The sequence below is a fragment of the Apodemus sylvaticus genome, chromosome 10, assembly GCF_947179515.1.
Source record: "Apodemus sylvaticus chromosome 10, mApoSyl1.1, whole genome shotgun sequence".
Classification (NCBI taxonomy): Eukaryota; Metazoa; Chordata; class Mammalia; order Rodentia; family Muridae; genus Apodemus; species Apodemus sylvaticus.
This window is the reverse complement of record NC_067481.1, coordinates 21375568-21390931: the sequence shown is the minus strand read 5'-3', so window position 1 is coordinate 21390931 and position 15364 is coordinate 21375568. Positions and strand designations below refer to the sequence as shown.

Sequence of the window (15364 nt, the reverse complement as noted above, 5' to 3'; positions counted from 1 at the left end):
TGGAGCCCATCATCAGCAAGGAACAGAGGTAATAGTTGTAGGAGGGGCAAGCTTGGGGCGGGCATGGAGCGGGAACTCGAGACCATGTTCTCCCTGGGCTTGGCCGCAAACAGCATGGCATGGGCTTGCGCTTCCATCCTTCACCTCCTCAGTGGGTCCTTCCGCCCTCCTCCCTCATCCTGTGCTCATTAACCAGTCTCTTGGTTCTTTCCAGGAATTACATTTTAATCCCAGCCTTCTTTCTAAATGCAACTGGATTTTTTTTTGGATTAGAAAGATTGCTGGGTGGAAAGGAAGCGTGGTTGCTGTCTGACTTTTTTTTTTTTTTTTTTTTTTTGGTGGTGGTGTTTGGGTTTTTGTTTGGTCGACTGATTTTTGGGTTTTGTTTTTGTTTTCGCTTTGTGGTATCATCAGGTCTTGGAGTCCATCTCTGGATCACCACTGCTGGATGTAATTAGTTGACTAAAAAAAAAAAAGAAAAGAAAAGAAAACCGAAAAGACAGGAAGCAAAACAAGTTAGTTGTTTCTGGGTGTGCTGCTTTGAGAAAACTGAAATATCAACGTGAAAATAAAACATGAAGAGCAGCTGCTCTTCAGCCTAAACTGCTGAGAACCTGCTCGGGTGGCCTTGCCCTTGGTACCAGTGCCCCACTCACTCCCGCCATTTTATGCGATGATTATGAGTTACCAGCTGGTAGTCTGGCCTAGTGGCTCAGAAGTGAAATCTCAAGTTCAAGACTTGCTTGAGGTACTGAGTGAGTTCAAAACAAGCCCAGGAGATGTAACAAGATCCTGCCTCAAACTAAAAAAGTAGGCTGGAGCTCAGCAGGCCAGGTGGTAGGTGGTACCCGCCTTTAGTTCCAGCGTGCTGGAGACTGAGGCTGAGGCAGGTAGGTATCTATGAGCTCAAGGCCAGTCTAGTCTATGATGGAGATCCAGGACAACCAGAGCTGCACAGAGAGAGACCTTGTCTTGAGAAAAAAAGTTTTTGCTGTTTCCAACACCCACACCAGACAGCTCACAACCACCTGTGATTCCAGCTCCAGGGAATCCATTGCTGTTTTCTGGCCTCAGATAACCACCCATGTGCAAAATTATATAAGGAACGACTCCTTTTTTTAAATAAAAATGATTTTTTTTTAAAAGGATGGTAGAGTCGATAGGGACAATAGCCCAGGGGTAGAGCATTTGACTAGCATGCACAAGGCCCTGGGTTCAATTCCCTGTACCACAAAAATAATTTCAAAACAAAACCTAGTAATAACTTAGAAATGTTCCAGGTCTCTCCCTGGACCTATGCTAAGAAATCCTCCTTGGCTTCCACAGGCTCCGGAGGACCTCATTCACACACTTAGCCAGAGCCCCCTTTGCCTCTCACCGTGAGTCGGGAATATTTAGAAGAGCTAGACTGGCAAGCATTCGTGGGACCTGATAAGACAAAGCACAAGTCACTCATCTGGCAGTTGCTAAGGAGGCTGGGGGCGGGAATAGGCCCTTCCTGGGGCTAGACACAGACTGGACCTCCCTTGAAGAATCTTCACTAGGAAGCCATTCTGTGGTTCCCTGTTCCTGACTTTACAGGGCTCAGATTTTATCTGACAATAGCCTACAGCATCCCCACCTTCTGCCACGCCCTAGAAAAGTGACTGATGCCTACCCAATCACTCTCTTCAGAAGCTTCCTTGCTGCCTTAGGTTGGAGGAAATCCATCCAGAAGGAGGCCACTTAAGGCTGTCAGAGCACAAGGGTGCCGGGAAGGATTGGACAGGACGGAACCAATAGAACTTCTAAACTACAGGACTAGTCAAGGCCCCCCCCCCCCCAACCGCCTGCCCTTGCAGGTGGCGCACTCACCACGGCCTGGAAGGATAGGAGGTTTATCACACACTCTACAGGATTGCTGGCCATCTTGTTGAGCTCCCGCTGGCTTAGTCTGGGGTCCTTGCTTGTGGGTGTCCTTCTGGAGACCGTCCTTGAAGGTGCTCTGTGTAGGAGGTTCTTGCTCCTTTTGTGACTTTGGCCCAGGTGGCTGTGGCTGTGCTTGTGCCTTCTCTTGTGGCTGTGCTCGCTGCTGCTGTGGCTGCGCAGGTGGTGGTCCTTTTGAATCCTGATGGGGTCCTTTTGTATCCTGATGGGGTCCTTTTGAATCCTGATGGGGTCCTTTTGTATCCTGATGGGGTCCTTTCGAATCCTGATGGGGTCCTTTTGAATCTTGATGGGGTCCTTTTGAATCCTGATGTGGCTGAGATGTTTTCTCAAAACGCTGTTTCTTCTCTTCCTGTTTTTTTGCTTCCTAGCAAGAAACCCCCAGCAAATGACATCATCTCTCTTCACCTAATCAATCACTCACCTACAAGATAAACTGAGCAGTGGAGCAAGGGAGTGTAAGGGAGAAGTGTAGGCTTCCAGAAGTGTCTCTGGGGCCTAGGTTGTTTTCATTCTCCAGGACAGTAGCCAAGGCATGTTTTTTTTTTTTGTTTTGTTTTTTGTTTTTTTTTTGTTTTTGTTTTTTGTTTTTTTGAGACAGGGTTTCTCTGTGTAGCCCTGGCTGTCCTGGAACTCACTCTGTAGACCAGGCTGGCCTCGAACTCAGAAATCCTCCTGCCTCTGGCAAGGTTCTGAATAGCTGTGCTTCCTTGCTCTGCTCATGGCCAGGAAGTGGTCAGTCTCCGCATCTATTTACTGGGTTGGAACTAGGCATTGAAAGCAGCTGTTAAAGCCAGAGATAAAGAGCAGTTCCTGGGGCTGGAGAGACGGCGCCATAGTTACAATCACATACATTACTCTTTCAGAGGACCTGAGTTCCCAACACCCACATTAGCATTCACAACTGTATTCCTGTATTTCCATCGCCAGAGTTTACTAAGTATATGAAAATGGGTTTTCTGGATGTGGTGACACACACTTACTATCCCAGAACTTGGAAGGACAGGAGGATTGGATTGCCACAAGCTAGAGATCACCCTTTGGGTGCTAAGAATCAAACCTGGGTCCTTTGAAAGAGTAGCCAATATTCTTCCCCACCATTCTCTCTCTCCAGCCCCTGTTTTTTTTTTTTTTATTCTTAGCTATATGTATGTAGGGGGAAGTATGTCGCATGTATGTGCAGGTGCCTGTGGAGCTGGACATACGTGGGTGCTGCTGGAACAGGAACCTGGGTCCTCTGGAAGAGCAGTGAGTGCACTCTTAACCACTGAGTCTTCTCTCCAGCCACAAATACACTGAATTTTTACTACAAGCATTTGAGCACAGGGCTTAGAGATGGCTCCTCAGTGAAGAATGTTTGCTGTTCTTTCAGAGGACCCATATCAGGCAGCTCACAACCATCTACAGTAAACTCCAGCCTCAAGGAATCTGACACCCTCTTTTGTCCTCTTAAGGGTGTGTAAGCACACACACACATATACACACACACACACACAAAGTAAGTCTGAGGGACTGGAGAGATGAGTCAGTGATTAAGAGCACTGGCTGCTATCCCATGGGACTGAGGTTCATTTCCAAGCACCATGTGACAGCTCACAACTATGACACCAGTCTTGGGATCCAATACATCAATACATATGCAAGCAAAACACATGTACATAAAAGTCTTCAATATGTATATACATTGTCAGCCACAGTGAAATACACCTTTGACCCCAGTACTCAAGCAGGGGGAGGTGGATCTCAGTGAGTTCAAGTCCAGTCTGGTCTACAGCGTAAACTCCAGGCCAACTAGGGCTCTGTGGTGAAATGCACTGAAAATTTTTTCACATAAAAAAGCATTTGAGGGGCTGGAGAGATGGCTCAGTGGGTAAGAGCACCGACTGCTCTTCCGGAGGTCATGAGTTCAAATCCCAGCACCCACATGGTGGCTCACAACCATCTGTAAAGAGATCTGACACCCTCTTCTGGTGTCTGAAGACAGCTACAGTGTACTTACCTATAATAAATAAATAAATCTTTAAAAAAAAAAGCATTTGATCTGCCAGATATGATAGCACATGCCTATAATCCCAGAACTTGGAGATGGAGTCGGGAAATTTAATTATTAGGTTAGCCTGGTCTACAAAGGGCTACACAGTGAGTTGTTGCTCCCTTGAAGGGAGCAAGAAAATAGTTGAAAAAGAGTCACTCAAATTATGCCAAAAAATGCTTAGAAAAATTCTCCAATATGTAAATTGGGTACTCTAATTCTATACATGAATTGAACTTATATAAACTTGAGCTCCTCATCCTCACTAACCACGTGGCAGGGATTCAGGCTAAGGGCTACAATGTCAGACTGTGGCTTTCCGGCCAAGTACACACACTACCCTGAACCAGTCACTGCTGGCAGAGGTAGGAGGATCTTTTGAGCCTATAGTCATCCCCAGGCAACAGAGTGAGACCTCTTCTCTTCAAACACCCTCTTGGCTAGAATCCCCATTTCTACCAGCCTACAGAAAAAGTGAGCTAGCTTGCCTCCTACCCCAGCAAACAGCATTCACAAGCTAGCGATCCACTCCTAGGGAGTCCAGCATCCTCTCCCACTCCCTGCTGCCCCGTAGTGGACCCTGATGGGTCAGGCCCCTCTTCTGCACCTGCTCTTGCTGCTGGGCCATCAGCCCCTTCCTCCGTTCCAATGCCATCTGCCGACGCCGAGCCTCCCAGTGGTAAGCGCTACCCATGATGGTGTGGTAAAAGAAAATCTGAGCAGGGTGTGAGAGCAGGAAAAGCCCAAAATGATGGCACTGCACCCAAACACTTCTGTTGCCTCCCACCCCGATCACACCTGCCTGTTACCCGGACCACCTCACAATGTGGCCACTGTGGCCACTGCCAGGGCAACTGGGCAGCCCAGCCCGCCCTGATGTGTTGGATGTGGGGGCCATTCTTACCAAGGCTCATGGAGAACACCTGTAAGTCCTCCAGCATCTTGAGGAAAAAGATACAATCCCTCCTCAGCCTGGCGTCTCAGTGGGTCCTGGAGACAATATGGTGATAAAACTTAATCATTTTTCTCTTCTAGTGTCTCCCAAGAGACTGGTGAAGAGGTTTCTGGCAGTAGCACCTGACCCACTTGTGGCCCTTACCTCCTCACAAGCTGTCTGGAATTATCTTTCCCAGCACTATCCTATGTCGTGTCTCTCCCTGTTCTTGATTTTTTTTTTTTGTTTTGTTTTTTTTGTTTTTGATTTTTGGTTTTTTCGAGACAGGGTTTCTCTGTATAGCCCTGGCTGTCCTGGAACTCACTCTGTAGACCAGGCTGGCCTCCAACTCAGAAATGCACCTGCCTCTGCCTCCCAGAGTGCTGGGATTACAGGCGTGCGCCACCACCGCCCGGCACTCTCCCCGTTCTTCTAGGAACCGTTTGCATTAAGTCAAGATGAAAGAAAATACAAAACCCAGCTGAGCTTCACCGTGTGTGTGTGTGTGTGTGTGTGTGTGTGTGTGTGTGTGTGTGTCCCAACTGAACTTCTCCGGAGGGTGGGATGAGATAGCCTGGCAACAACTCCAGCTATCTGTAGTGGGATCAGCTAGAGTTTTAGTATCAGATACAAGTTTGACCCTGGTTGTGTCTTTGACTAAGCCAAGGGAACTTGAGCAGGCCACTCAGAGTCTCGGAGCCTGCCCTGTAAAGGATGTTGGTATGTCTAGGAGATGCCTGCCTTCAAAGTGGGACTCTGTGAGAAGCTGGGAAAGCTGCCCCAGCTCAGATGTGCAACAGAAGGGGTGCTTTGTTTTGCTGGATCTTTGTCCTTGAGTAAACGGGTGATAATTCCTTCTCCAGCACCCAAGGGAGTCATCTGCATAACCAGGTACTTTAAAGTGATAGGCTATAAAAGATGAAAATGAGACTTGTCACTGGTGCTTTGCATGCTAGTAGTCAAGTTACCACTGATCTACCTCCCACTGGAGAGCTTGGCGGGCTGACCAACTCAGCTACTACCCAGACCCAGGGCTTTGAGTTGACCCGCCCCCACATCTATCCCATCTATGACCTGCAGAACCAAAGCTGCAAGATCTCTACACAGGGCAACAACAGAATATCCCAGAGGAAACCCAGTAAGGACCCAGCACTGATAGTGTAACAGAAGCCAGAAGCAGACCAATGACTCCCTGCAATGATCATTTGCAAGAAAAGCTGTCTACAAAGATTTTTAAGCTTTTCCCCAGAAAAATAGAATACATTTTTTGAACTGCATTTTTCTAAAAATCTTTCTTTTTCTTTTCTTTTGTTTTTTTTTGTTTTTGTTTTTTTGTTTTTTTTTGTTTTTTTTTTTTTTTTGAGATAGAGTTTCTCTGTGTAGCCCTGGCTATCCTGGAACTCACTCTGTAGACCAGGCTGGCCTCAAACTCAGAAATCTGCCTCTGCCTCCCAGAGTGCTGGGATTACAGGCGTGAGCCACCACCGCCCAGCTTCTAAAATCTTTCTATGTTTGAGTGAGATGTGTGAAATAGGCTGGCCTTAGGCACTGTGGGAAGGAGGAGGGACATCTCCACAGCTTTGATGCTGAGATTTTTTTCTTTTGGGGAGAAGGCTGAAGGGGCAGAAGGCAGATATGGAGGGATGAGGAGATGGAGTGGGATTGAGGTACATGAAGTGAAATTCACAAAGAATCAACAAAAAGTTAAAGCAAGGGCTGGAGAGATGGCTGACTGCTCTTCCAGAGGTCCTGAGTTCAATTCCCAGCAACCACATGGTGGCTCACAACCATCTGTAATGGGATCCAATGCCTTCTTCTGATGTGCCTGAGGACAGCTACAGTGTACTCACATACATGAAATAAATAGACAAATGTTTAAAAAAAACAGTTAAAACAACAACAGAAATAGCAAAGTGGATGGTGCCTGAAAAACATGTAGGACTGACCTTTGTCATTTACATGCATACACACCTGCATGTACACCTGTACACATACCTACATGTACACACCTGCATGCACAGCTGCACGCACACCTGCAAGCATAAATCCAGCTGTAGGATCTTTACCAAATCAGAATACAGAAAGCTTGAAAGAGAAATCAGCTGAAGAAAATAGACCCAAAGAAAATATTAAGAAGATAAAGCTAGCAGAGTGGTAATGACACACACCTTTAATTCCAGCATTTGGGAGGCAGAGGCATGTGGATCTCTGTGAGTTCAAGACCAACCTAATCTATAAAGTGAGTTCAGTGACACAGAGAAACCCTGTCTGGAAAAACAAAACAAAAAGATAAAACAGAAGCCAGGAGGTGGTGGCGCACACCTTTAATCCCAGCACTTGGGAGGCAGAGGCAGGAGGATTCCAAATTCCTGTGTTAGAGGCCAGCCTGGTCTACAGAGTTAGTTCCAGGACAGCCAGGGCTACACAGAGAAACCCTGTCTTGAAAAACCTAAAAAAAAAAAAAAGATAAAGCAGATATAGAAATATTAAAATCTAACAGAAACATGTAGCCGCCTTTTAATACCTATAGTAGGATTGGCAAGATAATTCAGTCAATAAAAGCACTTACCATCAAGCCTGACAACCAGAATTTAATCCTGGGGACCCACATGGGAGGGGTGGGGAAGAAATGACTCCCTTAAGTTGTCCTCTGACCTCCACATGCCCCCCCACTCGTTATCCACACACGAATTCTAATAAGCACGATATTTCTTAAATGTATGTATTGGGTGTTTTTTTGTTTTAGTTTGTTTTTTAGACAGGTTCTCTTTGTGTAGGCTTGGCTGTCCTGAAACTCACTTTGTAGAACCAGGCTAGCCTCAAACTCAGATTCCCCTGCCTCTGCCACCCAAATGCCACCACTGCCTGGCCATATGTGGGTGTTTTGTCTGCATGCTTGTGAACACATTCATGCCTGGTGCCCTAGGAAGCCAGAAGAAGGTACTGGATTCCCCAGGACTAGAGTTATAGATAGCTTATATATATATATATATATATATATATATATATATATATATATATATATATATATATATATATATATATATATATATACATACACACACACACACACACACACACACACATATTTATACAGCGTTCTGCCTGCAGGTATGCCTGCAGCCCCAGAAGAGGGCACCAGATCTCATAGATGGTTATGAAATCCCCATGTGGTTACTGCAAATTGAACTCAGGACCTCTGGAAGAGCAGCCAGTTCTCTTAACCTCTTAGCCATCTCTCCAGCCCCAAGTTGTAGACAGTTGTGAACTGTGTAAATATTAGTGTTGAAGATCGAACCTGGGTCACCTGTAAGAGCAGCCAGCATTCTTAACCATGGAGCAAGCCATTTCTCTAGCTCCCTAAATCAAAGGTTTTTAAGCTTATTCCTGGAGAATACATTTTTAAAACAAATAATACATTTTCCTAAAAACTATGTTTAGGTGATACATGTGACCACAGGCTATCCTTAAGCACTGTGGGGAGAAAGAGGGGATCTCTTCGGAGCATCCTCTCTCTTGCCCCAGAGATTTAGATAAGTAGATGTAGGTGCTTGGGGATTTGAACTTCATTCTTCACCATGCAAGTGCTTTATTCATTGAGCCATGTTCCTCACCCAGGTTCTTGGGCTTCTGTGGTGTTCTGTGGGGTAGATCTCAGCAGGCTCGGGGGGCCTTGAGAACAGCCAGGATCTGTTGAGAGCAGAACTCAGCCTAGGCACACAACACTCAAAGGTTCAGCACCGAGGACAGCTTCTCTTGTTCAAAGGCGGGGATGGGAGGACGGAAACTGGGTGAGGCAGAACACTGGGCTAATCCCAGAGCCAATTAGTCTGGCCTCCCGGGTTTGTGTGAGAAGAAACCTAGGAAAACAGAGAGCTAGTTCAACCAAGATTACACAGCAAGTCAGCTGAGAGTTGGAGGCGGGGCTCCAAATCTAGTCTTTGACCCTCTTAAAGGCTCTCAGACACCTGGTCCCCATGACACAGTAACACAGCCAGAGCTTGAACTGAGGTCTCCCAAATGAAAATCGAATGCTCTTGGGAATGAAAGCGAGACGGATTTTTGTAAACTTTATGTTTAAGGGTTTTATGTTTTGCCTTTATAAGTCTGTGCACCGTGTGTGTGCAGTGCCCACAGAAGTCAGAAGGCACAAAATCTCCTGCAACTGAAGTTAAGGACGGTTGTGAACTGCCTCGTGTCGTGGATGGTGGCAACTGAATCTGGATCCTCTGGAAAAGCAGCCAGTGCTCTGAACAGTTGAAACATCTTTTCAGCCCCATAGTACATACTCTTAACCACTGAGCCATCTTTTTTAGTCCCCAAGCATAGAATTTAAAGGGCTACAAAAATGCAAGTGCCTGACGCAAAGGAAAGTGGGGACTTGGGACAGGAAGGGGGAGTGGCCCACAGTGTGCAAGAGCTGGAAACAGCCAAGCAGGTAGGACAGGCTGGAGGTACCTACAGATCTGAAGAAGTCAGCTAAGGGGCAGTGCAGGAAATGGCTCCTCAGAAGACCAAGAGCTTATATAGTTAGACTGAGCATGGAAGGGTTTTGGGGACCACCAGAATGCAGGTAAAGACAGATGTCTGTGACATTCCAGACAGGCCAATTTATGCCTCACAGGCATAGCTCTTACTGAACATAAAAGGAAACCTCCAAGTTCTATGGGCAGAAGCAAGGGAGATCACTTCCTGGCCTAAACTCAGAATTAGGACTCAAGGTCTGTGCTGGACTTTCCTCAAGGCAGAACTGAGGCCATGTAGAGGTGGAAGGGTTAGGGCTGAGGAGGCTCGGTGCGTGCAAGGCAATGGCGAGTCCCCTGACTTGTCCTCTCTTAAGACCTCTCAAGCCCGCTGCTCTGTCACTGTATCCTTCCTTGTCTGATAACCATCCCTAAACTAGGAAGATTTTCACCTCTCTTGAAATTTGGAGTCCATCCCGAGGTCCAGAAAGACCAAGGAATCATGTGGGTTTGACCCATAGTGTTGCCTGTGACTTTTGATGAAGTTAAGACCAGGATGCTAGACAGACTACAGAGTGGCAGATTGGATCCTCAGTCTCTCTCTCTCTCTCTCTCTCTCTCTCTCTCTCTCTCTCACACACACACACACACACACACACACAGAGAGAGAGAGAGAGAGAGAGAGAGAGAGAGAGAGAAAACCCATGCAACAAACAAATAAACCAGCCCAAACAAATAATGCATACAGATAAGATAAAGACAAAACAAATCCAGAGCCTGGCATGGTGACACACTTATTAATCCCAGCATTTGGAGGCAGATACAGATGGGTCTCTGAGTTCCATGATGACCAGAGCTACACAGAGAAATCTTGCCTCAACAAACAAATAAACCAAATTGGGGAGTAATGACTCAAGCTTGCAATCCTAGCACTCAAGATGCTGAGGCAGGAGGATTTCAAATTTAAAGCCAATATGGACTATAACAGGATCCAAGCTGGTAGAAGGCCCCCAGACTCACTCTATAATGCAAGTACCATTCGGGCTGTAAAACTCAGCACATAGCGTCAGTTGCCTAAACTAAAACAAAGGCCCAATCCATCAGAGTCCGTAGTCTCTAAATGTACTAACCTTGCTTTCTGACTTCTGTAGTTTTGCTTCTGGCTAACTGTCCTTGTTAACTGAAGTATGCCAACCCAGAACACGGTCTTTGTGCTAAAGCACACCCTGAAAACAGTGGGATCCTGAACACCCTGTGTAGTTGCTAGCCTGTTTATTGGCTTAAACCCATGTTCAAGCAGTCTTCTCTGGTGAATGCCTCACAACATGAACTACATTTTGAGTCCCAGAACGTTATGTATCAAAAAGAAAAAAGGAAAAAGGAAAGAGGAAAGAAGGAAGACAAAAGGACCCAACCCACATCACAGAAACGGTTCTCAACATATGAGAAACTTTTAGATGCCAGGCAATTGACACACACACCTCTAATCCCAGCAGGAGGCCAAGGCAGGAGAATTCCAAGTTTGAAGTCAGGCAGGGCTATGATAAGAAATTCTGCCTATAAATTAACTACTTATCTATAATAAAGTCTGGGTTTTGCTTCTGTGTGTCAACCATGTCTTCGAGAAAGGGTGAACACTGGCCAATAAGAAGCACTTCTGCTTTGTCCTTCACCAGTAGCAAATCTCCAGAGGCTCACTCAGGGCGGCGCCGAGGTGGAGTCAGCTCCCGGTGGCCACGCCCCCATGGCAGGAGCATGCAAATAGACTGCAGACCATGCTTCTGCAGGGGAGAAATGCAGGGGTCCCACATACATATGAAGTTTTTTATGAAACCTGAGGAGCGTAAAAAGTTTGTAGCAGAGTCCTGTGCTTTTTCTGGGGGATGTGGGGGAGCACAGAAAGGAGGCAGAAACACGCTGATGCTCACCACAAGTTAAAGTGGGACAATAAGAGAACTACATCGGCCATGATAGCTATTTTCGATATCGCTTCTCGGCCTTTTGGCTAAGATCAAGTGTAGTATCTGTTCTTATCAGTTTAATATCTGATACGTCCTCTATCCGAGGACAATATATTAAATGGATTTTTGGAGCTAGGAGTTGGAATAGGAGCTTGCTCCGTCCACTCCACGCATCGACCTGGTATTGCAGTACCTCCAGGAACGGTGCACCCCCTCGGGGGTTATAACACTGGTCTTAAAAGTAAGAATTCAAAACTCAGCCGGGCAGTGGTGGCGCACGCCTGTAATCCCAGCACTTGGGAGGCAGAGGCAGGCGGATTTCTGAGTTCGAGGCCAGCCTGGTCTGCAGAGTGAGTTCCAGGACAGCCAGGGCTACACAGAGAAACCCTGTCTCGAAAAAAACAAAAAAAAAAAAAAAACCAAACCCCAAAAACCAAAAAAAAAAAAAAAAAAAAAAAAAAAAAGAATTCAAAACTCTTTAGTCTGAGCAGAATATGTCTTGTTGTATAGCATCAGTATGTTGCTTTTGACTCTTATAAAAGTCTTAGATTCTTTTATCATAGTGTACACATTTTTTTTATTGTAAGGAAAAAAACAAAACTGCATTAGACTCCAAACCTCAATAGGTTTCATTTTTCTTTCTCAAAAAAAAAAAAAAAAGTTATTTATGTGAGTACCTGTGCCGGTCTTCACACAAGGAGAGGGCACCACATACCATTACAAGTGGTTGCTACAGGTGCACTACCATGTGGTTGCTGAGAATTGAACTCAGGACCTGTGGAAGAGCAGTGCTCTTAACTGCTGAGCCATCTCTCCAGCCCTTCATTTTTTTTTTTTTTTGGTTTGTTTTTGTTTTTTGAGACAGGGTTTCTCTGTGTAGCCCTGGCTGTCCTGGAACTCACTCTGTAGACCAGGCTGGCCTCGAACTCAGAAATCCGCCTTCCTCTGCCTCCCAAGTGCTGGGATTACAGGCGTGTGCCACCACGCCCGGCTGAGCCCTTCCATTCTTAAGCAATGAGAGTAAAAGGACATTGCATGAATTTTAAGTACTAGATATCAAAAAACTTTTTTAATGATTTACATTTTAATTTAATTTTTTTTACATTCCAGATTTTATCCCCCTCCCAGTCCACCCTCTGACTGTTCCACATCCCATACCTCCTCCCAATCATTGTCTCCACGAGGATGTCCCCACACCCCACAGACTCCCCCCACACACACACACTCCCTACCCACCATATCCACTCCCTGGGGCCTCCAGTCTCTTGAGGGTTAGGTGCATCTTCTCTGAACCCAGACCCTGCAGTCCTCTGCTGTATTTGTGTTGTGGGGCCTCATATCAGCTGGTGTATGCTGCCTAGTTGTTGGTCCAGTATCTGAGAGATCTTGGGGGTCCAGGTTAACTGAGATTCTTCCTACAGGGTGGCCCTCCTCCTCAGCTTCTTCCAGCCTTTCCCTAATTCAACCACAGGGGTCAGCAGCTTCTTTCCATTGGTTGGATATAAATACCTGCATCGGAGTCTTTCAGCTACTTGTTGAGTCTTTTGGAAGGGCAGTTTTTATAGCTCCCTTTTTGTGAGCACTCCATAGCCTCAGAAATAGTGTCAGGCCTTGAGGCCTCCTCTTGAGCTGGATCCTACTTTGGGTCTGTTGCTGGACCTTCTTTTCCTCAGGCTCTTCTCCATTTTTGTCCCTGAAGTTCTTAGACAGCAACAGTTATGGATCAGGGTTTTTGACTATGGGACGGCAGCCCCCTCTCTCACTTGTTGCCCTGTCTTCCTGCTGGAGGTGGGCTGTACAAGTTCCCTCTCCCCACTGTAGGGCATTTCATCTAAGGTCTGTCCCTTTGAATCCTGAGAGTCTCTCACCTCCCAGGTCTCTGGTACATTCTGGAGGGTCCCCTCCACCTCCTACCTCCCGAGGTTGCCTGTTTCTATTCTTTCTGCTGGCCCTCGGGGCTTCAGTCCTTTTCCCTGACCCAATACCTGATCATGTTCTTTTCTTCCCCTCCCTGTTCCCTTCTCCACCGAGGTCCCTCCCTCCCCCAACCCCTTCTCTGACTGCTTTCTTCTCCCTCCCAAGTGGGATTGAAGCATCCTCACTTGGGCCCTTCTGTTTGTTAACCTGAGTTCTGTGGACTATATCTTGTGTATTCTGTACTCTTTTTTAGGGGGCTAATATCCATTTATTAGTGAGTATATGCCATGCATGAGTTACCTCACTCAGGATATTTTCTAGTTCCATCCATTTGCCTGAAAAACTCAGGATGTCCTCATTCTTAATAGCTGAGTAGTATTCCACTGTGTAAATGAACCACATATTCTGTATCCATTCTTCTGTTGTGGGACATCTGGGTTGTTTTCAGCTTCTGGCTACCACAAACAAGGCCGCTATATCTCTGGAAATCAATCTGGAGGTTCCTCAGAAAATTAGAAATAGATCTACCTGAAGACCCAACTATACCACTCTTGGGAATATACCTCAAAGATGCCCCACCAGGCCACAAGAGCATGTGTTCCACTATGATCAAAAAAACTTTTGAATTCTTCAACTTTTGGCAAAAGCAAAAAGGGACACTTATAGCTGGACAAGGTGGCACATTCTTTAATCTCAGTACTCTCAAGGAAGAGGCAGGTGAATCTCTGTGAGACTGAGGCCAGCCTGGTCTACAGAGCCAGCTCAGGACAGCCAGGGTGCTATTACACAGAGAAACCCTATCTGGGTTGGAGGCTGGGGAGAGAACACCTACTGAACCACAGAAATGAAGGGTAATAGGGTGGGCACCCTGGAAAGGATTGCTTCTGGAGTTGAACCCACCTCACACTGTTGGCTGTTCATGGAGGCTTTGCCCCAAACGTGGGCTGCATCACTATCTAAATAAGGGCAACTGGCATACACAAAGCTCTGTCAATTCAGTGTAGCCCCAGGGCAGGTCATCATGACCACAAGGAGTGTCTTTCAGAGTTACCTCAAGAGGTCAATTTCCAGAGAAAAAGAGATGGCAAGAAGAGCCCCATCCTGCCTGGGTCTTACACAGGACACCTTGCCTTCCGGAACCATGTGACATTTCGAAAGCTTGGGCAGATTGCACAGTCTGCAAATGAGCATATTTCCAGGAGAGAGGTGATGTCACAGAACCAGGGTTCCAGAAGGCTGGGATGGCCAAGAACACATGCCTTCTCGAGAGGAAGGAGAACCATTAGTCAGACGGAGCTGGAGAGTGCTTGGTGACTTGTCCTGTAGATCCTCATGGAAGACCTTGGGTTGATTAGGAATTAAGGTAGACTTGGAAGCTGAAGAGGGCCACATACTGGGACCATTGTCAACCTAAGAGCATTCTTAGGGGCTTAAATGGTCAAGCCAGACCTTCCAGGGTCTATCTGTCTGTCTCTAGATGCTGAGGGGCAGGTGGATGGACCCTGGCCTTTGTCCTCAGCACCACATTAGAGGAAACATAACCCTGTGATAAGACCAGATCCCATCTGCTCTCACAGACTGAGAGCATTATGATAGACACAACCCAGCTATTTCACAACCTGTTTAGCTTCAGTTCCTTATTAGACTCTGGATGCACATCCTTGGCCAAAATGATTCATAAGGCTTAAGTGGTGCTGCGCAGTGAAGGCCCATGCCTTCAGTTTCAATACTCGAGAGGCAGAGGAAGGAAGATCTCTGTTTGAGGCCAGCCTGGTCTACAGAGTGAGTTCCAAGACAACCAGAGCTACACAGAGAAATTCTGCCTTAGAAAGCCAAAAATAAACAAATTTAATAGATAATGGTGGGGCTGGAGAGATGGCTCAGCAGTTAAGAGCACTGACTGTTCCCAAAGGTCCTGAGTTCAAATCCCAGCAATCACATGGTGGCTCACAACCATCTGTAATGAGGTCTGACGCCCTTTTCTGGGGTGTCTGAAGACAGTTACAGTGTATTTACATATAATAAATAAATCTTAAAAAATAGATTATGGCACCAGGCGGTGGTGGCTCACGCCTGTAATCCCAGCACTCTGGTAGGCAGAGGCAGGTGGATCTCTGAGTTCGAGGCCAGC

The 15364-nt window shown here is 46.4% G+C and overlaps 1 protein-coding gene and 1 non-coding gene across 2 annotated transcripts; one reads left to right on the top strand and one right to left on the bottom strand.

Moving 5' to 3' along the window:
* Positions 1 to 408: 408 nt before the first annotated feature.
* Positions 409 to 4652, bottom strand: Ccdc200 (coiled-coil domain containing 200). Its single transcript, XM_052197482.1, has 5 exons — positions 4566 to 4652; positions 2176 to 2293; positions 1855 to 2091; positions 1379 to 1428; positions 409 to 462 (listed from the first exon to the last, which is right to left on the bottom strand). The coding sequence occupies exons 1-5, from the start codon at positions 4650 to 4652 to the stop codon at positions 436 to 438; spliced, it is 519 nt and encodes a 172-aa protein (XP_052053442.1). The 3' UTR covers positions 409 to 435.
* A 6688-nt stretch (positions 4653 to 11340) lies between these two features.
* Positions 11341 to 11531, top strand: LOC127695730 (U2 spliceosomal RNA). Its single transcript, XR_007980089.1, has one exon. It is a non-coding gene; the product is annotated as a U2 spliceosomal RNA (small nuclear RNA).
* The last annotated feature ends 3833 nt before the right edge of the window (positions 11532 to 15364 follow it).